The following is a 27,861-nucleotide window of genomic DNA, read 5'->3' on the forward strand; positions in this document are numbered from 1 at the left end:
GAATATTCGCGGCTAAAAAATCAAGAATATTATCGCCCCTAGTTGGTGAAGTGACACGATGTTGATCAATGAGTTCAAAGTAAAAGAATTCAATAAGGATTCGCAGATATCTTTGCCTTTATCGCCCGCTTTAAAACAGTGTGTTGGGACAAGAATTCTTCGACTTGCTGATCTAATTATAGCATTGAATTGTCTCTGTCGAATGGCGGTCTGTAAAAGGCGCAGAAATAAATTCTTTTGGATTGAGGACTTTTAATCGAGCACTGAACGCTTTCCAAACCAGTACCCGGAATTACCTCAGCCCTACTGACGCATTAATTTTTAACTGAAAAAAGGCATCACCCCGCTTCTGTTTGTTCTGCCACTTCTGTAAATATGAAAATTTTTGCATATGAAAGGATCGTGGGAACATTTCACCGTCGACAATTTCAGTGGATAACCAGCTCTGTTTCAATAATTAAATCTGCGCCTGTGCTTTGAATAAGGTGATGACAGTCTGCGACTTAGTCTTTTAAACCGGCAATCGACTATCAATACTGGAAATGTTCCCTTGACATTGCGGTTTTTGGAATTTTTAACGAGGATCGTCTTCTTATTAATATTGAAACCCTAGGAAAATGTTTCGTCCGATGCTATCTGATTAGTGTAAAATGTACTATTGCTAGCACTGAACCTCAATTCATTTAAAGCTACATAATTTGGCATAGAAGACTTTAGAGACCAAATAATTGACCTGCACGCTGACCTACACTTTACTCTAATTCAAACAATTTCCGTACAAAATTGGTCAGCATTGCTTGTTCTTTTTGATACATTTATTTCGCAGGCAAAATAAATAAAATTCATTCCAGTAGTTTATTTGCAATAAACGACCCATGAAACGGTTATTATGAACGTAAAATATATTCATCATATTAATGTGATCATGTATTCCATCGTTTTTGCTCAAAAAAGGAATTCGAAATTTGGACAAGACTGCTTAAGACAGAATGTTTTTCACTACAAGTGAACTGTATACTGAGCACAGTAAATTATACTATGTCTCAAGTTTCTAAGTATTAATCGAAACTCCTTTGAGAATGTCATTTTTTTAAATTTATTTATTTAGTATCCCGCAAGCCACCGCTAGGGTCTGTGGCAGGGGTGATTTCACACCAGACTACCCTTGACCGAAAACACCTTTCCCTACTAGCGCGGTCGGACAAACGTTATATTATTCTGATCCCTTATCGCCTGACATGCAAAGGGAACAGAATTAACAACAAAAATTATGCTACATTTATCACTCACAATACACACTAAGACAACCTTGCAACCCTAGTCACCCTCAAAGAGGAACTAAGAGTTTGAACGCTACCCTGAAAAGGATTAACAACATAGCAGTAAGGAGGTCCATATTTTTTCAATAATATCTTAAATTATAATGTTAGCGCTTTTTAACACGTCGAGGTAGATGGGAGATATTTTCACAAGATACTAATAATTGAAATGACATAGTCTAACAAGATTTTAAGATAAATTAAATGCGAAAAGCGACTTGGATGACAAGCTGAGGATACACATATTTCACTAGTCACCAAAGGTATTAACCCCCTAATTAAAGGTCAGGTTATTAACATTCGTCTGTTATCTAATTACAAACAGCATCCATACATGCACCTCAATATAATACTTAATGATGGAATGGCAGGATTTAATTTTACGTACAGCAACGACGAAAGAAAAATTGAAAAATGATGACCTCATTTTTCCAGTCACATGGTGGGTTAGGTCCCAGGAGTAATGATGTACTCACCTGTAAGAAAAGGAAAGAGAAGCTTTACATTTGTGATCAAATACAAGTAGATAACAATAAATGCAAAGATAACTTCCATTTTTCTCCTTGGGAATTTTATTTTAGACATCACATAAGCGACCCCCCGAGCTTTTATGTCTTGCGGGGTAGCGGGCAAACAAGGAGGGCTGATGATTGGATTTGCCGAAGAAGGATGAATTTACCTACGCAACGAGGGGGGGAAAAAGGAAAATCGAAGTCCGAATATTCTGCAATAAATGATTGGAGGTTAGTATACAGCGAAAACGCCGTGCCTGCGAAACCCACACCGGGAAAATAAAAAATATTACACGACGTCGCACACTAGTCATTAGATTCCTTTGCGACCGAACGAAATCGTTGTCATGTAGGCATATTCAAATTACAAGGTCGGCCATTGATTTTATGAGCTCCCGAACCCCACTTAATCCCGATTTTCTCGACGACCATGTCGTCCTATTCCCAGATTTTTCTCCTATGTACTTGGAATCTAATTAGGTGTTAATTTTTGGATCATTTCTTCCACGCTTCGCATACCTCTGGTATTACTGAAATCGGTCGTACTACGTATCCGTTATTTGCAGTACGAGCATGCAAGATGAACCAAGACGAAAACAAATCGATCAAATAACAGATAGAAACGTTGTTTCTACCCGAAATTCCCGAATGCGATATCAAATTCCTAGCTTCTCAAAAAATTCGGGCCTTGTCCCCATTTTTTCTCTGAATTTCGGAGTAAATTAATGAGTCGTAACATTTTTCCGACTTGGCTACCCTCATTATTTAGTAGACTTGCGCAGCCTCAATGTAATAAAATTTGCATTGTAAAATAGGCTCAGCGTGTCAGGGTCTTACAATGAGTCATAGAAATGCCATCCTTTTAAAATTTCCCTTTCACACCTAGCCAATGTTTTATTCAATGAGAATCTGAAAAAATGACATTTGATGATTTCTGGTTGATGGTTATCTGGTTTTTTATTGGGAAATATATGCGATTCCTCTCCGCCATTTACTCCAACAAAAGAGATTGATTCACACTATTTTTACCGCCGTCAAGTCCTTTCACGCACAAAGTAGACCCATGCCCCAGAAAACCTACTTCTGCGATTGAGCAGAAGTGATAACTAGGCTTTAAAGGAAAAAAGTAACTAATCAAAAATCAACAGACAAAATATTTTGCCATGTACTACTACCTACTACTAGCACTTGTAAAGAATGACTTTGTTAATCCCTGGGCTTCCAACTGGGAAACCCTACTCCAAGTCTCGTTTGCCGGAAGTTTGTTACGCGGTTTATTTCAAAAATCAAGCAATCAATTAATATTTATGCTTAAATTGTGACTACCTATCACGGGTAATGGATTGCAATACGAAATAATTATGAGAAAATATTTACCTTGACTTGTATGAAACAAACCTTAAATATTAATAATACTTTCAAATGACAGCGCATCAAATAAATTGGAAGATTTGGCACCCGAAAAATCACACAGCTCGGGTGAAAACCAGAGTGCTCAGATACGTGCCTGGCAATCAAACTCTGGGCCCTAGTAACATTAGCCCAACGCTCTACTACTGGATTACCACGTTGCTTAACATTAAACGAGTACAGAAAAATTTCAATAAAGATTTTAATTTAAACTCTTAACTATCACACCTCAGCTTTATGGCGCAATTGTGTCTTTGGGAATATTTTCAAGGAATGAAAATTGAACATGATCCGACAAATGACGGATTCTTTGCTAATAATGGCCATCGACTGAGAAAATGGAAAAAGATGAGAAGCATACAAATGAATAAAAATATATATATTTTACACAAAACGATCACTCATTGGTAATTCTCTTCAAATTGCATCCGCATTCCGAAGAAATATTTCAATGAACCATAGGTTGGGAATCTTCCATGGTTATTTTTAGTCGAATGGAATATTTTATTCCAGAAGAAATTAGCACAAGGCAATGTAATGACTTTTCACTACTTATGAGATCATAATACAAAAACTTTGAAGTAATAAGAAAAGACCATTTACAATTTCTTAATTTAAATTGTGGAGACAGCAAGGGCAATGCTCTTTATCTATGCAAGATGCATTTCGGACTTGACATGTTAGATTCATCCACATTTACGAACTTCTTCTGGTATATTCACCAAGGAAATGTATCCTTATCCGAAAGTATAACAGCTTTTTTTTTCAAACTGATGCATGAAGCACGCGGAATTGATCGTCAGGGAACACACCCCATAACTGATTCGAAACTATTGCGAAGGCCATTGAATAATATATTTTAATATCGTTACAGTGAAATAAGTTATTATGGATAAGACACATAAAAGCGGCGAATCTGAAAGATAAACTCAAGAATTTACACCACTTCGTGGCTTTCCATAATTACACAAGGAACAACGTACCAAATATTAAATTCTGTTGAAAAATTGGCCATTCCTTCTGTTATTTTGGAATGAAAAATACATGTTAATGTCCTTAATAACATTCTGAAACCTCAGATTTGTTACAGCTTTATATAATTTCCTTGGAAATTATAAATACCATGATTTCATTACATGTTTGAGATTAGACAAAATCATGATCCATTCACATTACCATAAAATCTATGAGGTACTTGCAAAAATTTGGAACAAAAACTCAAGGAGAGAAACAACTTGCCAATTTTAACCAATTATATTATTAATATCCTTTACCAAATAATTTTATCTTGCGACATACGAGCAACCAAGAAAACTCGATACATCTATATTCGATAGCCGTTAAGAAGAAGAAAAATATTGAAAAAGATTTGGTATTTTCGGTTCAGCTGACGTCTCTTCTTTCTCCATATAGTGCCAATTTTAACAAATATCGAAAATAACCTTAAAAAATAAATGCTGAACTATGATACCCTCAAATACTATTAGATACATTTTTGTAAGGCCCTTCTTCAAAAACGGCCCCGGTCCTGCATGTTAACATTTTAAACGCTCTAACGTCATCAAGGATATTCCGAAAAAAATACAAATACGAGGATAGGCTGAAAAGTAATGCACACATGCTTGTAGAGCGCGAACAAAAACAAATCGCAAGATCGGGAAAAAGTACATTTAGGTACAATTCTTAAGCTTCAAAATTATACATTTATTTTTCAACATAGCTACCGTTAAGTCCAACACATTTCTCCTTTAAGTCCTTCCCATTTCTCTCCCAAAGTGCAACAAGTTTTTTCATTCCGTCACTGAACAACTCGTCCGAATTTCCTCGATTCCAGGACTTGACAGATGTCTTCAGTTCATCGTCCGAGGTGTAATTATTACCATTGAGGTGTCTCTAAGTTGAGGAAAAAAATAAAAATCGAAGGCGCAAGATCGGGGGAAAAAGGAGGGTGTGGAATCGGTTCAAATTTCAGGTTTCGCAGAGCATCTCTATTTCGCGCGAGGTGTGTGGACGAGCGTTGTTATGTTGCAAGATTATTGAAGCCAGGCTGCCTTTAACACTACAAACTTCTTCCTTGGATATTCCAATATGGTTTGCGATACGCTTTTGAATGATTTGCAGGTCAATTTGAATCAAATCTTCGACGATTTTGCGATGTTTATCGTCTGTGGCAGTGATCGGACGTCCGCAGTAGGTTTCATCAACAATTATGGCAGTCTGAAGAGGCCTGCTTAGCAGGCGAAACACCTGGTGTCAGGTTTTTCGGCACTTTTCCCCACCAGCACTGTACTTTTGTGTCTTCCGAGTTTGAGTGACGGGTCACTGGCGCTGGGTTTCCAACCCCGTAAACCCTGTGTGTGTGTGTGTTTGTGACTTGCGAAGGTCAATTTGTTTGCAAATACCTGAGCGAGGGAGTAAGTGTTATATAATTTTTTATTTTTTATTTTATTTTTTCATTTGTTTGAGTGACGGGTCACTGGCGTCGGGCTTCCCGCCCCGTAAACCCTGTGTGGGTGTGTGGTTGCGACTTGTGAAGGTCAATTTGTTGTGCAAATACCTGATCAAGGGAGTAATTGTTTGAACTATTTATTTTATTTTTTCATTTGTTTGAGTGACGGGTCACTGGCATCGGGCTTCCCGCCAAACAATAACTTTCCCACCCCCTTCTTTATTCCACCTATAAGTGCCCTTAAGTGTACGGCTTTGGGTTTTACATTCTTTCCATGCACTCGGCCGTAGTACGTTCTTTATCTATTTAATTATGGCTTTTCCAGGCTCGCAACCACGAAATTTTACTCTCCATCGATTTACAGTAGACCTATCAACATCATCGTCGCCATACACAGCCTTTAAACGACGACGAATCTCAGCAGGAGTCACTTTTTCAGCAGTTAAATATTCAATAACAGCAAGCTGTTAAACTCGCGTTGACATATATTACTAGAACACGTCTCCATACATCCGCCTCTCCAAATACGATACGCAAGATGAACGCATCGACCTCAAACGAGGGTATTCGCGGGTTGAGGGGGGATGTTACTTCCACCTGCCACGCTTCTGAAGGTCATTCCGCTCGCGCTCTACAAGCATGTGTGTCTCAGTTTTCAGACTACCCTCGTACGAGGGTAGTTTGAATGGTTCTCAAAATCACCATCAGATGTTGGCGCAAATGCAACCAGTTTCCCACGTAGTAATAGGTAACCCTTATGAGCAACTACGCACCTTGTCATTGCTCTGAAAAGGGATTTGTGGTGATATTACCTGCCTCTCTCTTGGTGCTCCGGTGCAGTGATTTGTGAAGATGGAAAAAATTGATATTCGAGCAGATATTAAAAGCAGCGACTCTTGACGCAGGGTCAAAAACATACCAGAATTGAAATTTCCGAACGAATTTCACCCATTCTAAGAGCAACCAGCAAGATTTTCTGCGACTGTTTGAGGCCACAAATGAAACTTGGGTCCAATACTAGTCCCGAAAAATAAAACAACAGCCAAAGCAGTGGAAACATGTTGATTCGCCACCACCAAAGAACGCAAAGGCAATACGTCCGGTCGGAAAGGTAATGGGTTAAGTTTTATGGGATGCGAGAGGGATTCTACTGATAGATTATCGTCCCACTGGTCAAACAATTACTGTACAACACTACGCTTTACTCCTCGACAACTACAACAAAAGCTACAAAGAAGCCACGTTTGGCAAGGAATAAAATCAGTTTGCGAAAGGGATGGAAATCTGATGGAGCCAAATCAGGCGAATAAGGCGGATATGGAAAGAAACAATTTGCATCTTAGTTCAGGCATTTTTGCCACGTGTGTGGATGCGCATTATCTTGATGAACGATGAATATGACTAACAACAGTTGAATATGAAGGAAGAAAGTCCCCCAAAGTATTCTGAAAGTCGGCAGGAATTTCCTTTGTTTTTATTACTTTCTTCACGAAGTATTTACTCACTGCTAGAGCCTCAATCTTTTTTAATCTTCACAAATTACTACGATACATGGGAATAACAACAGAGAGATGCCCGCACCATGGATCTCTTGCCAAGTCCCAATGCGTAACGTGTTTACTGATTAAGGATTACCAAATACTTCTCTGCGATTACTACGCTGAAAACTCGCAATGCATCTGATATCTGGCGGTGATTCCGAGAACCTTTAAAACTACCCTCGTATATTGCAGGCAAGACGAGCACTCCAATGCTGAGGACATTTAGTCTGTTGCCCGGGAGATCAAGCAGAATCCAGATTTACCCTCTTGTTCCGCATTTTAGGTACAAAACGTCCTTAAATTCCTGGAGTAGATCAACTTGAGATCCAACCTAATGTTAACCATCACTTTTCGGGGAATTTACTAAGGCGATAACTAAATAAAACCTTAAACGACTGAATTCCAACTTGCAGTTACACTTCAGATTGGCACTGCTAGTTTTTATATGCTAATACCCCAAGACCATTGAGCAAGGGCATGGCCATATGACAACCGATCCCTTATTAAATATGGTGACATCTTCATGCAGCGCTTAATCATCGTAAACTCAAAGTATCAATATAACTAATTCTTGTAGACCTAAAACCGAAAAGCAAAAAATTATAAAACATTATTGATTGATTCAGTGTTCTCCTCTTACCAAATATAAGTTCTTAAAAAAGGATTAATATAAGGCTAAATAACACTCACGTAAATTCCTCACTCCACCGCAATTAGTTCATAAATATTGTTTAATCTCGCGGAAGAATAGATGAACTTTCTTACGTGTAGCCCGTTGCTATAGAATCGCAGATCAAGAACTCGAATGATAAAACTCTGTGATAACTCTTCTACGTCATGCACGAATTACTATTCAAGAAAGGGATGCATGATGACAACAATCCTGGACCACCTTGAGTATTTGATTCCTTATCAAATTTGTTTACGACATAGCTCGTGAGGATGCCCAGGTTGGTGCCTTCATATCTACTCAAAAGAATGGGGGGAAGAAATGGGAAAGATAAAGGAAATAGTGATTCACCACGAGATTATTCTTCAGTCGCCGCATTGCTCGCGCGGGCGAAGCACTACGACAACCGACAATAGCCGCAGGAGGACGGAGGCCCGACGTAGCACCAGCCGATAGCAGCAACGCCACGCATACTGTGTCCAGCACGGACCCGAAACCAAGTAAGCCACATAACTGTTAAGCTCGATTAAAACTACGGGAACTGACCCATATTGGGGCTTTTACTTGGAAAGCTCAATCGCACGTGTTTCATACTATTCGTAAAGAGTTCACAAAGGACCACGGACGAACTCGATATCTCGGCCGTTTCAGTTTTCAATACTAGAGTAGAGTAGAGATTCGAGTCTTAAGACGAAATCCTTCCTACCGGATTCGAAAAAACATACGTCATTAATATTTCGTTAAGATAAAAATATAAATTATTACTTTACTTGATAAATAATAATAGCATGTGAGTATTGGCATATTAATAATAGGGAAACTCAAGGATGTAACATTTTTCACCGTCGATGCGACAGCACAAACATATATTTACTCGATGACATAGACGACATAAGAACCAATTCCTGTATACAACTGGGTGTAGGTGCAATATGACTTCATCCAATAGATTTGAAGGAATTGCGAATCGCTTAAGTAAAAGCCTATTGCAAATGAAAGCTTGAAGAAAAATTGCACTTGAAGAAGCCGTCGATGCATTCAAAAACCGTTTCGGAGGTACCTCAATCGGAGTGGAAAAAGTGTTTCAAAAATTGGCACGTGCGCATGCAAAAGTGTATTGATCATCATGGAGAATACTTCGAAAAAAAAATAAAGCCATTCTCAACCATAAATTACCGTCTTTTCATTATTAGGCTGAACATATAAATATCAACCCTTGTACAATGGACGTTTCAATCTAAGCACTTAAATTCTCGTTCCAGAATGTCCGCAAAGGAGCACACCTTTACTAGATTCGCCGCGGCGTACAACTACATCCTAAATGAGAGCGAAGGTGAGTCTGACATGAACATAATTTCACAAAATTTCTACAAGTTTATTCCCTTGCTTCGCACTATAACGGATAGCTGAGGAGAAATCTACCTCCCTCATTTGTCGTTTTGAACGACCTTATTACATACTCGCGCGCGCCCTACCTTGTTCCGTATCAAGGTAGAATTGGCTAATAAAAGTCTTGCCTTGTGTAACGAAAGGAAAAACTGCCGTATAATTCCCTTCTTACGCTATACTAAGGTTAATCTACCAGAAAAAACATTGCTGATCTCTTTGTCTCTTTTTATCTACATATTTATGGAGTTGTCTCCAACACGGTAAGAAGTGATAAGGTCTAACTTCAGTAAGGTGGGCTCTTTATCGCCACCTCGATTTAGTTTTTTAACCTCAAAACTAGTCTTGATTGATAAATTACCCTTTTAACTGTAATAGTAAAAAATAGACAGTGAAATAGCCTAAAGGGAATGCGCTAATAATTATTGCATCATTGATGGACGGAGCGTTGTAGGCATGGTGTGAAGCTATCCCTTGTGTGATGGTCAAGGTGCGGTTGGTAATCTTTAAGTGTCATATCTGTCCTTCTTGTGTATGTATGTGCACTGTAGGAGTGACCGTTGGCCAGACTTAACTGTTGCCACCAGGACAATTGCCTAATAGCAACAAGGTTTATAAAATAATAATATTGCTCATCCACTGCGTGCGGAAACTCCCTAAAAATTAAATCTGAAAAAAGAATGACAAGCATTTCGAAAACTATAAGTTTTTGGTTGTTTAGAAGACTAATGGTAGTTCAACCATTGCGTTATCACTGCAATTAAATATTCAGTTAAATTAATTTTCACCGAAGGTTGAATCAGCAAACTTCAGTTAATTTACAAAATGAAAAAAATGAGTTTCGTACGGTGATTGGACACTAATTTTCCAAATTCTTAAAACCAAAAGATATCATAGCTGAGTTGGATTCATGGCACATCTGCTCCTGTGCTTTTGACTGCTTACAAATGGGTAAAAGAATTGAAGCGTGGGCGTTCACTTAGAAATTACGACCTCGTATGGTACGTCGAGTGCAAGTGACTTCTTCCGAAATGTTAACAATTTCCACGATTTGGTTATTTAGTGATCGACGAATCAAAATTTGCGAAATAGACGAGAACACACGCATATCAGAAGGTATAGTAACTTCAATTGTACACAAAAAATTGGGTATGCTCACAGGGAGCAACACAGTCATTCGTATGGTCGATTGGGAGGTATTAGGGTCAATTATCATAGAGACGAGAAGAAAGGAAGACCAAGAACATACGATGGCATAAGCCCGGTTCAAGGACTGTACGTGCAATCGCGGAGCATACATAGGTACCAGCGCGTAAATGCCCACAGGGCATTCTCTGACGACGGATATATCCGAGCCCGTGTGGGTTTTGCGACGTCATGGGAGGGTGCCCCCGATAGTGAGCGGGATTGTACAATCGACAATCCGCCAACTCCCCAGAAGGATGCAATCATCCTTCCTGCGAATCCTTCTTACCCGCAGTTGTTGTGGCCATGGCGCATTCATTTCGTAAGAACGCTCAGATTATATACTTAGCCAATTCACCCCAATACAGAGATAATTTAGTCCGATCGATTTGTCATGGAAATAAATGAAACCTACACAGGCTATACCTTGTCTTTTTGAGGTTAAGTTTCTCCAAGGGGGATCGGAAAGGTGCGGTGGCTAACGCACAGGCCCGGAGTCCCGGATTCGAATCCGAAGACTGCTGATTTTTCAGATATATCACTACTTGATATTCCTACTTAAGGTGCTTTGTAGAGACCAATTTGAGTGAGTTCGACGTCCGACGGATGGGATGTCATCCTGCGGAGCCTTTGGCGCCTTTCTACAAGAGTAGGCTAATGCCGACACCGTGTTTCTTCCCGGCTTACCTTTCCTCCGTTCCCAATCCAACCCTAATGGAGCAAATGACCTCAGCTATCGGTCGCCTCCCATAAAACTACTACTAATTAAGTGTCTTCAATTCGTTGGAGTTCCAAATGCATGCGATTCAATCCAATGTTTTTAAATTCCAATTCGTCTATTATTTGATTGACAGAGCGAACCGTCGTTGAGCCTCTTTCAGGATAAACCTTCAGCGTACTGGAATTCATCAAACACGAAATCACCTGTCATAACAGATTTTATAAAATCTCGAGGCGAAATTAAATGAGCATATATTTCCCACTCATTAATAGTGCATGAAGTAATAGGAAACAAACCGCACAATATAAATTTGCCTTCGCCTCATTAACTTCAGCGTGATGTCATATTTCAGATCCGGACACAAGGAGTTGGTTCATGGCCCAGAGCCCACTGCCACTTGCGGGCGTCATCGTCCTGTACCTATTATTCGTCACCAAGATCGGTCCGAAGTTCATGGCCAAAAGATCGCCCTATTCCCTTTATGGGCCCATCATGGTGATCAACATCTTCCAAATAATTGCAAATACATGGCTGTTCATGCAGGTAAAACATGTTTCCATATAATTAATGAATAATATATATTTTCCGAATTTTATGTTTAAAGAAACTCAAGTCATTAGAGGCTACATTTGCCGAGCTAAGAGAGGTGTCTCTTTCGCTTCATACTATTTTTCCCTCTCCTAAAAATTCATTAAGAGATTTTCCAGTAGAAATATTGGGTGACAGTAGAACTTAAAAACACTTCGTAAAATTAAATACTTTATTACTCCTCCATCGATGCAGAAAAGTCATCCGTTGCATTAATCAATTATTCACTCTATAGTCCAGTAGGACACCAGCGTTTGCAGAAAGATGATAGCTGATTCCCTAAATCATTGTGGTACGAGTTGTGCTATTTATATTTTGAGCATTGACACCACTAAGTAATTTAGGCGCCATCTGACTTTTCCTACTGAATGTTTGACCCATTTAACACTAACCTTCTTCAGAATATTTGGTCGTTTGATCATAACTTGTGCTGTTTACAGTGACTCGAAAATGTTGTCTCAGCGAAAAAATGGAGTTAACTCGTGAGCACTTTCGTGCGACAATTGTTTTCGACTTTCGACGTGGATTATCGAGACAGGAAGGCATCGATCAACTTACTTCCATTTTTGGCGATGATGCTCCAACCTTTGCCACCGTGAAACGCTGGTATAACGAATTCCATCATGGCCGCCGTTCGCTCAGCGACGAAAGTCGTGAATGTCGTCAAAAATCAGTTGTGCCAAAAAACATTTATGCTTTGCAAGAACTAGATACGGAAGATCGTCATGTGACTTATCATGAGATTGAAGCATCTTTGGGGATTAGTATGACGAGCATGAAGAAGATATTGCATGAACATTTAGTAGTGAAAAAATTTTGTTCGCATTGGATAGCGCATAATTAGACAAAAGCTCAAAATAATGCTCGTGCCAATTGGTGCAAAGAAATGCTCAACAAATACAATCACGGTGCATCAAAAGCTGTTTATAACATCTAAACAGGTGACGAATCTTGGATCTATGCGTATGCACCTGAAACAAATCGGCAATCCACTTTATGGGTCTCATAAGACGAGCCAAATCCGACAATTGTTTCGTGCACGGAGCACATCGAAGAAAATGATCGCCTGTTTCTTCGGAATAACTCGACATTCGGCAACCGTCTCGTTAAAGCAACGTAGAACCGTGAATTCTGAATGGCACACGAACATTTATGTACCATCAATTTTTGCTGGGTGAATTATGGAAAGAGAAGCGGCAACGAAGGATCATTCTTCATCATGACAATGGAAGCTATCAAAGATCGGCTGAAAAAGCTACCTATTTGACCGGCCTAAACGTCGAATTGATGGGCCATCCTCCGTACAGCCCTGATATAGCACCAAATAACTTCTTTTCATTCGTGTTTATCAAGAAAAAATTGCGTGGCCAACGTTTTCGGGCGACTGAGGAAACCGTTGATGTATTTAAAAACCATGTTTTGGAGGTACCTCAATCGGAGTGAAAAAAGTTACGAAATTTAGTGCGAGCGCAAGCAAATTTGTATTGTGTATTGATCATCATGGAGAATACTTCGAAAAACAATACAGCCATTTTCAACCATAATTAGTGTATTTTTATTATTAGGCTGCAATTATCAATAGCAACCATCGTATAAATTTTTGTCATGTTTTAAGCCCATGATTTATGCTTCTAAATAAAAGATATTGAGTGTCAAAATTTCAATAAAATGATAAGGGTAGTAATCCGACAATGACATATTGACTATTGGCATAGAACAATGTCGCATATTTGTCGGTAAATCATGAAGGTTTTTTTTTGTAACCTATGGCTGGGTGAAAAACTGAGCAAGTGTGCCCGCGTTCCTATATCATATAGTACTTTAAACTATCATGATGCTACCGAAGAAAAATTCTCCACAGAAACAGTTGTCAGATAGATTTACCCTCTATTTCGTGACAGTGGCGGATGGCCTAAGAATGTGAGAATAACAATGGAAAAATAAAAGTTTCCTATAAATATCCTCGGTAAAAGTGTTTCCAATAGATAACCTACTAGGAAGCTGTCGACACATACGATTTGCAAGACAGAGTTCACGGCCGAACACATATTCAAATTGCCAGCAGCGCGGTGTTTTATTTATTATTAAGTATTTACGTGAGAAATAAATATCCAGAAGCATAAGTTGAGTGCCACACCGCAAGCAATAATAATATAATTTCTATGGACGGAAAATGATGGGGTGTGTTACTGGTCGGTGGGAAGGAGAGGAAAAATGGTACACATTTATAGTATAGCGAATAAGCACTTCCTCCCTTGGATGTATAAACTTGTGGAAAAGTACGAAATAAATTAGAGAAACGACATCTAAATCTTCGCTTAAACTTTTAAAATGCATCACTGTTTTTACTACCTTCAAGTGCTACCTTCAAGATGTGGGCAACGCTTTATTAGAACATCAATCTGGATGGCATTGGAACACTAATACACACGATATATCGAGGCGAATAAATACGTCTTGCTTTGGAGATTTGGAATATTGGGCTTCAGTGGAAAAGTATTTAAAGAACCCATCCAAATGCATACGAAAAATAATATAAGAACCCATATAAATCGTCGTTGAAACTTTTAAAATGCATCGCTGTCTTCAATAACTATCCTCAAGAGCTACCATTACGTGTGCTACGATTTATAATATAGTCCAGGAGGCACAGAGGGCTCGTAGAAAGACGACAGCTGATATACAGAGAGAGAAATTGTGATATCACCACTTTCTTATTTTACGCTCATTATATCTGTTAAGGAATAAAAAATAATTTACTCATTTTCAAACATCCGTTAGCATGGTGCTTGGATTGTTACCCTGAGAAATAATGATCCAGATGCATCAAACGGCAGGCGATGACATTATTATTGACCGCGATTGATGGGCTGTGTAACTGGTCAGTGAGGAGGAGCGGTGAGATGGTAAGTATTTAGGTGCTTAATACTTCTTACCTTAGATGTGTGGAATATTGGGCTTTATTGGAAAAGTATTAAAAGAACTCACTTAAACCCATAAAAAAAATATTATTAGAACCCATCTAAATCGTTGCTGAAAGCTTTTAAAATACATCCCTGTCTTCAATGATTATCTTCAAGAGCTACCATTACGCGCGCTACAATTGATTAGAATATCAATCTAGACTGCACTAGATCACAAACAGTAAAACATTATTCGCCCGATATTAGCTTTGATGATTTCCGGAGCGTAGTAAACATGCTCATAATCCTAATGATCTACAAGAACACACACTTTTGAAACACCAAGTCACCACAATAATACTTTGCACGCCACGGATAACGAGTAGCCTCTTTCGAACACATGGCAGGCCGACTGTTGGAACACCAAAGAGTCGCATTTCACGTCGTAGTGGTCAAATGCTGGCCTTTGATGAAGAAGTTTAGCGTTTTTCCCAGCGGTCGATGTAAGTCATGTCTTCGCGAGTGTTCCAATGAGCCCGCATTCATTTGTTCATGCTTAGATGAGATACTCGGACATGGAAACTACATTTCACTGGCTTAACACACGAGATTCCTTAACTCATAGCCCATCTGCGTGTGCATCCATCAGGAAAAAACTTACGCCGCATTAAAATCTCCGTATATGCCCTCAAACATACGAGGGTCATCCGGAAAGTAGTACCCGTTCGTGCCGCATGAAGTGCTGACGACGCGAGTAGCCGCTGGACGAGGTCAGATAGCTTCAGTGGCTTGTCTGCCTTCTCTGAGCCAAGTTGCGTGACGCTAGCATTGCCTGTGTTGTTTCTGTGATTGTTTACAATGTTTAAAAAAATTGAGAACGCCGCCAGTTGTGAAGTGAGGGCAGTGATTAAATTCCTCAATGCAAGAAACGTTCGCCCATGTGATATTCATCGCCAATTAAAGGAGGTGTACGGAGACAATGTAATGGACGAGTCGTCTGTTCGGCGGTGGTGTCGCAACTTCAACATGGGGAGGGGGAACACACACGACGATGAGCGTTCGGGGAGACCGTCTGTCATTACAGACCAACTGGTGAGCTCAGTTGACGAATTCGTGAGGAACGATCGGCGCGTCACAATTGATGACATCTGTGAGCATTTTCCCAATGTTTCTCGAACAATTGTTCATGAAATTGTTAAACACCATCTGCATTATGCAAAAATTTGTGCAAGATGGGTCCCTCGCGTATCTCAATGAGCTGGCGGCGAAGGACTATGCAGCAGGAATACAGAAACTTGTCACACGTTATGACAAATGCCTTAATTTGCTTGGAGATTATGTTGAGAAGTAGTTTAAAGTATCCTCTTTCAAATAAAATTTTTTATGTTTGTTAATATTTACTTTTGTGTCTTTATTTCACGAACGAGGTACTACTTTCCGGATGACCCTCGTATATTGCCTTTAGTCCCAACGGCAACCGAATGACGTTTGCCTAATACGGTAACAGAAACTTACTTATGAATAGAGACCTTTGGCCACTTCGCACAGGTTTGTTTTTTCACTAAGCAGAAAACTTTAATAAATATTTATTTTATACCAAAATATTAACAGATATTTTAAAACTTAGCATTTTTTTAAATGTTCCCTAAAACATAAAACTGACAAAGTTTCTTCTTTTCCCTAAACTTATGTAAGTAGACAGGGAGCATTATTTGGAAGGATAGCAGCATTATGTGCAGGAAAGACAGTGAAGAGAAGAAGACCCAGATCGAGCTAACTGTAAGTTTAAAAAAATGTACATCTACTTCCTAAATATAAAAAATAAGAATAAAACCTAATACCAACATGAAATAATGGACAAAGTTCGTTTGAATCATCTGTCTAATAAATGCTATTGCGCGGGTTATATTAATTAAAAATGGTATATTCCAAGACGTATTCGGTAGTCTTCCCCGCCGCATCTCCCTCACGACGACGCGGAGGAAGGGTATGCGCGCTTTAATGACCCCTAGAGCTCTTCTGAGGGAAGCAAATATACATGTAATTTTATGAGCCGCAGGCTATTGATTGCGAATTTCGGATAGGTCTAAGGGTAAGATGTTGACAAAAAGAAAATAAAATCTGATTCTCAGGAGGATACAATGGCCTCTGACCACAGCGGGTGGAGGGAAATAACGTCAAAGAATTGGAAAACTAAAAATTATACGGAGAACGGAACTGTTAACATCGTCGGTGTGCCCAGGTGGGATAGAAATGTAGGGATTATCTGAGTCTCGTAATGAGCACCTGGCAGTTGAGAGAAAACGAGTGAACTCGAGGCAGGGGTATTATTAAATATAGTATAAAGGTTCGAAGAGGAGCATACAACGTATAGCAAGCGAATAATTGAATATTATTATTCGAAGCAACAGCTGACCTATTAAACATAGGTCCCATCGAAGCTTACGTATCAAGTAATCAATCATTTTCCGGTAATGCTCACTATGAATATCCTCCCTCTTATAATTTACAATTCCCTTCCATCACAGACTAAGGCAATCAATTGGCACTCATCATGTCCTGCATCCTCTTTTCCGAACTCATTAAAATCCATCCCAGCCACGTGTTTAGTGTAGCATTGGCTTCAGATCAGATGTTTGGTAGCGGTTACCATTTGCTTCCATTAAAAAAACATTCTGACCGGTAGACTACTTTTAATCATTCAAATTTTGATTAGCGGTATGACTAGAAAAGTGGGGTACTAGTGCGGTAGAAAGGCTCATGGATCTCTCATGAAGCAGAAGAAAATCTCATGGAAAACTCATGCGTAAGACTGTAAAAAAAAGTTTACATGGATTTTTAGAGAAAAACGTTGAAAATAATGAAAGAGCAGATTTAAACTTTGTAAATCGAATATTGCCACTTATTTTACCTAAGCTATTGCACAATTAAAATTTATGATTGCCTTGTCCGCTAAAAGAACGGACACTATTATTTCAATACGATACAAGGTCTCATATAATTATATATAATTATAAAATAACGGTCTCATATAATTATAAAATATGAACTCAATTTCGCATTATAGGTATGCAAAATCATCAAGCATAAATAAATTAATAAATGGGTTGGTGCGTTCCTCGAATAGATGGCAATTTTTCAGTAGCCTAAATACTGCACATTTTCTACATCTTTGACAAGTTAATAACGATCAATATGCAAACTATGTATCTATACAACTCTCACAAATACAATTTTCTATTTTTTCAGGGGGTAGCCGCAACATGGTTTTATTTCATGTTAAAAATCATAGATCTTTTGGATACGGTGAGTACTCAACCTTTCTATCTACACAGTTAACTATACTCACTGATGCGCTACATTATTTTGTATTTTATTAAACACTTCCAGATTCAGTCATTAATACTTAACACTTATGTAATGTATGCACACCATCGTTTAAAAACGTCTTCAGTAAATCTTCCATGGTTAAAGTAGGAGTAAATTTGATTACATTCCAATCAATAGAAATTGTCATCAATAATCCTCAATTATACATCAATGCGTTCATGTAAATATTTATTCATTCAAAATTAATGTTCGTGATTTCATAAGATAAGCATATTCAATAATCCGCCGCTGATTTTTAGTCACGATAGGATATTAAATGCAAAACGGAACCATTGTACGAATGTAAAAAAAGAGGAAAAAATATAATCCCTGGAATGGAAGAGATTCCGAGTAATTGGAAAACAAATTTTTGGATACGTCAGTAAAAAGTAAATTTCCTCCCTTTCCTGAGTTGAATAGTTGGGCATTGTTACTTTGTAATGCCTCTTTCTTAACCTGAAATTGTTAAACCTCAATTATAAATAAATTTCGACCCTCTATTGTTCCATGCATCGGTTTGTATCGTTCTTCAAACAACCACGGGGAACATGGGGATCATATGAATCCGTGCCCCGATGAACGCTAAGGAGTCGTCTGAACAGGACTGATTTCAATCACCCATAAGTCAAATGAAGTTTCATTAAGTTTATGGCATTTTTATCACACTGGTGCACACATTGATTGATCATATGAAAACAAATATTCCCTAAGGAGAGACTTTCGACTTTTAAATCTAACCATCTGCTTATTCATTAGGTAATATCCAAAAAGGTTTTCAGCTTTGTAATATATATACATTATACCATTTGCAGATTATCTTCGTTTTGAGGAAAAAGAGCAGACAGTTGTCGTTTCTGCACATATATCACCATGTTGGTATCCTGATCATTGCTTGGTTGGCTGTCAAATACTATCCAGGTAAGAGACCCATCATCTAAAAAAGGACCACAGTCAAACAAGATTGAACTCGGAAGATACCAATGAAAGCAAAGGCCAAGAGTTTAATGTTCTATTTCTGTTTGGAATGTTATTTTATATTAATTAATGGCAATTGATCACTTCAGCTAATTTTTAGATATCATACTGAGTGAGAATATGAGCTAGACCCCAAATCTCGTTAGAATAAAGGCGCGACCTTACAGTTACCAGATGGCCTAAGACTATCCCAGCGCATAAACAGAAAGAACCTCTAAAATTGGAAGGCTGAACATCCGAAGTTTCCTATTCCCTTACATTAAGCGAAACGAAACGATCGACTGGTCAAACTGTGAGTCAAGACAGGAAAATATTTTTTTATTAGGAAACGGATCTCAAAAGAAGTAGCTATAAGGTAAAATAGTGAAGTGGTGCCGAGTCGTCTCTCGCGCCAAAGGTGGATTGATCCATTCCTTGAGAAAACTAACCTTTTCAAAGGCTATTAGAGGAAGAATATAATTTTTTTCTATTTGATGGATGGTTACCTCGACCTCGATGGGTTTACACTGTCCCACCACAGAAGGAACACCCTAGAAGCGATGAATGCGACCGGCCGTTTATTGCCTAGCACGTCCTGATAGATTGAAAAGTACCAGGATCTCTGTGGATTTCTCATCGGTGTCAGAGTAGAATCCAACCTGAGAGAATATCCTGATGCCCTTAATCATTTATGTAGAAACGTTTGGACGCAAGAATATTTCTGAACACATTATAACATGGAAAGGATACATTATTAATATAAAGTTATAAAATTAGAATAATATTTATAATTTTTATTTGTAATTATATTAAATCATAAAATTATCTATTATAGATTATATTATACATCATATACAATGACTAAATGATTTTTATGTACGCGTCGATACCATCACCATCATTGGCCACCACTGTTAAAAAATAGGCGTATCTTTTGGATACTATTTACCAATTATATACGTAGAGTATTTGATAACATGAGTAATTTCTGTGAAGGTTTATAATAAAATCAACCGATATAAGTAAGCAAAATATCTTTGAATTATATTGAAAAACATTTATGAAAATTATTCAACAAAAATGTATTTTTTTTAACCAAAAGAAATGTGCTTTTCAGGTGGAGGATCACTTCCAATTGTATTTTTGAATAGTTTAGTTCACGCCGTCATGTACCTGTACTACACTCTAGCAGCACTAGGCCCGAGAATGACGCCCTATCTTTGGTGGAAAAAATATCTAACGACGATGCAAATAGTAAGTACTCACATTTTTCCAACGTCTATATTCTCTGAAATGCATCTTACGCAGTCAAAAAACATGACTCACCACTCCGACTTGTACAATGAGTTATTAATTCAACTTATGCCTAAAGTCTCTGCCATGGAAAAACTAAAAATATCAATTGACGCATACTTCCGCTAGTATCATGGATCTCTCAGCAGTCGACGAGGTCGGGGCTAAACCGAAGCTTTTGAGGGTGTATGGGTTCTTTCTTTTCCTTCACTCGCACAAATATCCATCAAAACAAAGAAAAAGAGAGAACAACATATTGGATCAACCTATCATGCGAATGTGTTCATAGAATATTTTGTACTCCACCGAACTAAATAATGAAAAGAACGTGTGCCATCTCCCCTTACCAAAAAAACAAAGCATTCGTCCAACTTAGCGATTTTACTCCTGTCAATCCTTAACAATGCTTTGATTCGATGATCGAACAATGATCGAAGATTTATTGAAATTATTTGATTATATGGAGCAATCGAAAAAGGGAAGAGTGGACATGAATGTGTTAATTCTTTTCTTGCTCACTTGGATAAACACTCGATAAACAGTTTGCATTGAACCCAAACAGTGCCATGCATACGAAAGACTTGTTTGGGGGTTTTGGGTTTGCGAGTAACTGTAAAACAACTATTTAGAAACTGTTACCATTTAATACATTGACTTCAGCGTGCCAGACTTGCGGAGTTTGGTTGAATTCTGTTACATTCGGCCTTTCCTCACCTGGGGCGCGATCATAGGCCAAGAGACCAAGCTGAAATGCATAGTACATCGGTCTGTAAACCACGATACATTAAGTTCGCTAACGCGGCTTGCGAAGAACAGAGAGAGAGAGCATTCAGTATCCATTGCCAAAGCCAAAATGCATTCCATGTAAGTCAGCACAGAGTAAATAAAACGATTAAAGGGAGAGATCATCAGGGAATACTTATGTACAATAAATTGCCTGCTTATATTAAATATATCAAAAGTTCCTTTACATTCAAGTGTGCCGTGAAAATACTACTTTCATGTAAATCATTCTATAGTGTAGATGATTTTCCAATGCATACCATATTAAATGTATAATTGAAATATGTTAATCACAAAAAATTGTAAATTGTATGTATTTGTATTTTTCATATTGTTTTGGTATTTTGCATAATGTTTTTTATTGATATGAAGTGTAAAACATGTATTGACAAAGCCATGCATAATTATATGCTTATGGTGAATGAATAAATTGAATTTAATTGCATAAATAATGAAAATGAAAATACACGTACGTTCCAATTATGCATGCAACGGTTAAAGAAAACACCCTCTCCATCGTTCCTGTAATTGCACATCAAGGAAAGTAGTATTAGATGATTCCTTGTGCTACAACGAGTCACTGGAGCAAAGCCGTTATCAAATAAGTAACGCTGAGAGGATTCATACTATAGTGGCAATATCGATATCACAGTAAAATACAGTAAACCGGGTCCCGCTCTTGGAGCAGCATCCCCATAAAAATCTCTAGAGCAATATAAATTAATATGAAAGAACGCAAGGTCCAGTCGGAAAGGGTGGTCAGATTAATGAGGCCGATTTTTTTTCAATAATATATGAGAGAAATATGGGTGAAATACCGCTTGGAAATGTCAGATTTAAGACAAGTGCACGTTAATGAATCTCGGTGTTGTCCATCCTGAATGCTGATACTTAAATTCAGCATTCCTTATTTTCAGTTTCTACAATAAACGGGAAAACGACCGTCAATTAAATTGTTCCTTTATGTAATTCCCCTTTGTAATGTAAATTTAATATATTTCAGGTACAATTCATCTTAATGCTTAGAGTCAACTTTTATCTAGTCCACCTCAAGTGTTCAATCCCCAGAGTCATATGGTATACTACAATGCCGTACACCATCTCTATTCTGATTCTGTTCCTGATGTTCTATAGGACGTCGTACACAGTGAACGGAAAAGAGGTAAAAAAAACCGAGTGACATGAAGGAGTATCAACGATAGTGACAACAAATTGCCAATGATTTGAAGGCCTACCTCTGCTCCAGCAGAATCGATTGCGTGGCCTTAAATTATGTGATTCATCTACGAGAACAGAATATAAAGGCAAGCATTGTGTATCTATACAGAGCCTGCATAAATCTGGACGAATATTAAACGAAAAGGCTTCTGACATGTGAGCATATGGGACGTGTAATATAAACTGACTAATCTTCCGACTAAATAGAACCACAATCGTCCACATACGTTACTTTAATGTTTAATGATTCTTTAATAAAACTGCCACTGATTACAAATACTAGACTTTTTCGTACTTTGTTATTCCCTAAAATATTTCGCAATGAAAAATGTTTACCTTCCCTATAATGCATGTAAAGACCATTTCCGACAGGTATGTGTCATACACATTTCTTGCCGTGCAGAAATAACTTTTCAAAATGCTTGTTTGTAATTAGGTATGTGACAAGATTTAAAGTATAAAACGACACTCAGCGGAATCTATTCCTTAACTAATCATTATGCTATTTATAAAATTCAATGCATTAAATACATATTTTTCTACTCTTAATACATAAAAAAATTATATCTAATTTTTTGGACAAGATTTCGAACAATAACTTGGTTCCGTCAGGTAAACATATAAAATTCTTCAGTATGGGTAACTGCTGCTTTTATGACTTATTTTCAGTTTATAAACCAAGTAAAATGTTTTACAGAAAGAAAAACCGGCACATGTCATTAAAATAAAGGTCTTCTGGAATATGGGTCTAGGCCGAGACATCTATGACTTCATACTGCTGATTCAGCGTAAAAGGTCCCCTAAATGATTCTGGCACTTTGTTGCACCCGATACCGATTGTAGTTCATTATAGAGTTCACTTTAATCGTTATATGGGAGAAATAGGCTGACATAACATTTGATAAATAGCATAGCTTTAATTTAAAGTGTAGTATACCCTCATCAGAACATCAACATTCAGTGGTAAATCTCCTTTTCATGAAGAATCAATAACTGTAGGACAAAATCCGACCTTAATAATGGGGAGATAGCGAAAGATAAAATAGCACATCTCAACCACATAATAAATATATGCGATACAAATACACCGGTCCCATTTCGTAAATTGGTCAATATGATGCAAAAAATTCAAGGATATTTTTACAAGGTCCGCATAGGAAGATGGCATTCGTTCGAAACTAAATGGGCACAAACTGAAGCATGAAAGTGTGCTGACGACCATGACCGAAGGAACCATTGAGGGGGAAAATAGCAGGGGTAGACCAAAAATGAATGAAGAGATTCAGGTGCAAGGAGGTAAGGTAAAACAAAGGGCAAAAATGACATGATAGTCGGGAGACCCGTCGTTACGCAATCCCTCGATTAAATACAGATATAATGATGATAGGCAAGGGCTGTTTATTTTATGTCATTAATTTTTATTTATCCTACCCTAATGCTACCCAAAGGCCAGCATGGTAATTTTAACTCTATTATCGGCACCATCCCTTACAACTAGGTTATAACTCTCCCTTTCCAATTGTAAAATCTTCCATATTTGGAGCAAATTAGCAACCTAAAAGGTCAACTATAAAGTTTGCACGTATTCCAAGTGCAGAATTTTATGTAATTCTTCTCATACACATTACAAACGGTGGACTGATTACTGGCTCATTTGATGAAACGTTATATCTCCAAAAATCCGAACATACCGCCTAACGAATTTCGTGGGAGCACTCTTGCTTTAGCATTTTTTTGTTACTTAATACATTATTTGGTCATATAAATACACCTTTAATGTCGCACATTCAGGAAAATGTTTCAGAATAATGCCTCCATGTAAAAAAAAACTCTGTAAATAATAAGTATATGTTTGGAAAATCGACAAATTAAGTTGTGACGGAATGCAACATTTTTTTCGCCGAAAAAAATAACAAACTTGTGTTAAGCTTTCCAACTGCAACGCTGATGGACTGCTGATGAAAACGACCCACCAAACTTTTATGTCTTGCCGAGGAGCGCGCACGCAAGGGTGGCCACGGAGAGGTAAACTTGCTTATGAAACGAGGGTAGGAAGAAGGAAAATCGAAGTCTGAAGATTCCGCTATAAATGATTGGGGGTTAGCATACTGTGGAAACGCCATTCCTGCGAATTCCAGAACGGGAGAATACAAAACAAAACACGACGTCGTTCCCTCTGAAATTCGAACCATAATGAATTATTCCGAGTCGACTCGGGTGAGTGAGCCTTCATTTGTCAGTAGACTCCTTCGAGACCGAACGACAATATCAATGTCAGGATCAGACTCCCTCACATTAATAGGGTGTCAATTCATTCTATGAATTCCCGACCCCCATTTATCCCGATTTTCTCGACGAACACGCCCCCTAATTCTACCCCCCCCAGATTTTTCTGCTGTGCGGTTGGAATTTGATTAAGTATTCCTACGTGGACGATCTCCTCATTGCTTCGCATACCTCTGGTATTAATGAAGTCGGTCATATTTAGGTTTCGATATTTGCAAGACGAGCAGGCAAGATGTACTAGGGCGTACAACGAACTGCACCGACAAGTCAAAAAAAAAACGCGTTTCCCGTCGTAAATTCCCGAAACCCATCACAAATTCCTAACTTTTCCAAAAACTCGGACCCTTTCCAATTTTTCCCCCAAATTCTCGAATAAGTTGAGACATTCTGAATTCCAACAAAAGAGATTGATCCCCACTATTTTAACTACCGACAAATCATTTCGCGCCTAAAGTGGACCCATAACCACGAAACCTATTTTCCTCCATTCGGTGGATATAATAACTTGCCATTGAAACAAAAAAGCAACTAACTCAAAATCAACGGACCAAACATTTTGAATAAGCTTAAGATTGTATTTCCTATTCCCTCTCAGCTTAGAAACATAACCCCAGCTGCGTTTGCCGGCTGTCGGCTAGCTTTCAAAAAACACAAAATTCACATTTTAAAATTAAAACATGATAACCAAACATGGGAAATGGATAGCAATACAAATAATTTTATTCAACTTTACATCTTCAACTGTAAAGTATGCGCATCAAATATGAATACTACTTTTGTAATGTCGGCACACAATATAAAAAGGAGAATTTAGTACCCGAAAATCATACACCCCGGCTCAGATGAAGGTTCCCAGATGAGTTCCCGGGAATCAAACACGTTCCCTAATGTCAACAGCCCAACAATCTACCTACTAGATCACCACGTCACCTTAAATAAAACATTACGGGAAAATCAAACTAAATAATTTCATTTTGACACCTTATTATCCCACCTCAGATTCCTGACGCAGACACGTATCTTAGGGAATATTTTTGAGGAATAAAACAGAAACAAGGACCGATAAATAACCTATTCTATGCTAATAATGACCATACACATAGAAACTCAAGAGAGTCATAAATATGAATGCAAATAACATATAATTTTCTATAATCCCATCACTCATTTGGAATACTCTTCAAAATACATCCGCCCTTCAACAGACGATTTCGACGAACAATCGTTAACTAGGCAATTCGCCGCGGTTTTTTTCTTTGAATGGAATATTAAAGAACTTATTGCAATTCCATGTAGTAACTGTTGGTCAATGCAGCAACCTTTAATGAATCATGAGATTACAACACAAAAATCTTGAGAGTGAGAAGGAGAAATTTAAATATTTCTGAATTTAAATACGGGTGATGGAAAGGGCAATTACGATCTATACTTAATGTATGCATAACGCCATTTCAACCATGCAAGGGTAGGTTCTCCATATTCATTTGGGAATTCGCAAATTTCTACGGATATATTAACCCCATACATTCATACAGTAACTTATGTTTCGAAATGACGCATGAAACACGAGTAATGGATAAACAGGAAGCCAAGGCCTCTTACTGAGTTCAACTTATTTCTACAGTTAATTACCTATAATTTTAAATACAATAATAAAAAAGAAATTCAGAAGGGGAAACGCACAAGCAGAAAACCTTCAAGATAAACTTCACGGATTCAAACTTAACGTTGTGAATGTCCCTAACAACTGAAGGAGCAACGTACGCAAGAGAACAATTTTGTCGAATGGTATGCTATTCCCTCTGTTATTATGGATTGATTGAATTATTTTTTACATTACTGCAAGAAAACCGATTATACCGGCGGAAGAGAGGAATAAATTCAAAACCTTTCCATTGTATCGCGCAGCAACAACTTCAATTATGAAAATCTTGAGGTTAATCTTTTACGTGATACAATGATTCATATTCCGGAAAGAGATTTGATACATTAGAATCATGGACCACCTTGAGTATTTAATTCCATCAAAATATTTTTTACGATTTACATCGGGCGAATGCCTAGGCAGTGCCTAAAATAAGCTCAAGAGAATGAGGGGAAGAATTGGGGGAAAGAGAAAGATAATCGTAAGTCACCACGAGATTATCCAGTAGGCGCATTGCTCGCGCGAGCGAAGCACTGCAGTAAGCGACAATAGCTGAAGGACGACTCAGGCGCGGCAAAGGACCAGCCGATAGCAGTATCGCCACGCCAACTAGGAACGGCACGGACCCGAAACCAAGTGAGCTACATCAATTTTTAGCAGCAATGAAACATTGGAGCTGAAAAATAGTGGGGTGTGCAAGTAGAGAGATTACTTAAACCATATTTATTCCATTTTGATACCAGTTCATTCACGAACACGGATGTGTTCGATAATTCGGACGTTTTCGCCATAATTCCGGTGAGTTTGATTCATTCGACAAAATACTTCGGAACGGATAAGGAAAAGCATATTTAATCAATAATTTGTTAAGCGTAAAAAGAAGCATCAGGATATTGACAATAGGGCAATTCTAGGATTGAAAATGTTTCACTACTAATACCACAGGACAAACAAATTCACGAGAGCTTTCAGCCAACAGAATTCGCTTTGCAAGTCAATTTGGTATTTCTCTCAATGAAATTGACGAGTTAAAAACCAACTCCTTAGGAGTGTTGATTTCATCCAGCATATGAGAAGTAATCGCGAATCGCTTGAGTGATGGCTCATCGCAGATGAAAACTAGATGACAGTTATTTGGGTACGCCATTGTCTAGTTCATCGTATTTCCATATTAAATTATTCTACACAATAGTGATCACGTCAAATAATACTTGAATATGTGTTTCTTTTACGTGTACTGCTCCATCGATAATTTCGCGGGAACAAAATTCCCTGATCTTTGAGGTTGAAAATCCGCATCACGAAGGTTTTTTTTCGAGTAAAATGCTGAGTGGTTCAAAATTACACTCTTTTTGTCGATTAAGAATAAATATAATGTTTTGCATTAAGATTTTCATTGAATAATTACGTTGCATCAGATGACCATAACATTGGAAATCGTCCAGGTAACTTAAATCAATACGATTGCATGGAAACCAATGGAGGCAACAAAGATGAAAGATTAGTGCGAAGAGCAGTAGCCATAATTAGATTATGTACGTGCTATCAAATTCTATCGCCTGAGTAGCAGCCCTGTTTTTCACACTCATATAGCCAATATAACCTGAAAGAAGTTTTTAAAAGTTGGGC

At 38.0% G+C, this 27,861-nt stretch overlaps 2 protein-coding genes across 2 annotated transcripts in view; one reads left to right on the top strand and one right to left on the bottom strand.

The window, feature by feature from the left end:
- LOC139686368 (oxysterol-binding protein-related protein 9) overlaps positions 1–27,861 on the bottom strand; it is a 360,366-nt gene that overhangs the window by 161,678 nt on the left and 170,827 nt on the right. The window lies entirely within an intron of this gene.
- On the top strand, positions 9,165–22,368 carry LOC139686383 (very long chain fatty acid elongase AAEL008004-like). Its single transcript, XM_071583576.1, has 7 exons — positions 9,165–9,234; positions 11,546–11,736; positions 16,383–16,463; positions 17,934–17,990; positions 18,866–18,971; positions 20,125–20,261; positions 22,087–22,368. The coding sequence occupies exons 1-7, from the start codon at positions 9,165–9,167 to the stop codon at positions 22,261–22,263; spliced, it is 819 nt and encodes a 272-aa protein (XP_071439677.1). The 3' UTR covers positions 22,264–22,368.

The sequence above is a fragment of the Hetaerina americana genome, unplaced genomic scaffold (assembly GCF_022747635.1).
Source record: "Hetaerina americana unplaced genomic scaffold, ioHetAmer1.1.p SCAF_14, whole genome shotgun sequence".
In the NCBI taxonomy this organism is placed as follows: Eukaryota; Metazoa; Arthropoda; class Insecta; order Odonata; family Calopterygidae; genus Hetaerina; species Hetaerina americana.

Excerpts from the sequence above, each read along its gene's own strand:
- LOC139686383 (XM_071583576.1), top strand. The coding sequence starts at position 9,165 with ATGTCCGCAAAGGAGCACACCTTTACTAGATTCGCCGCGGCGTACAAC. Across the intron at positions 16,464-17,933 it reads AGACCCAGATCGAGCTAACT|GGGGTAGCCGCAACATGGTT; the intron begins GTAAGTTTAAAA and ends CTATTTTTTCAG. Across the intron at positions 17,991-18,865 it reads TCATAGATCTTTTGGATACG|ATTATCTTCGTTTTGAGGAA; the intron begins GTGAGTACTCAA and ends TACCATTTGCAG.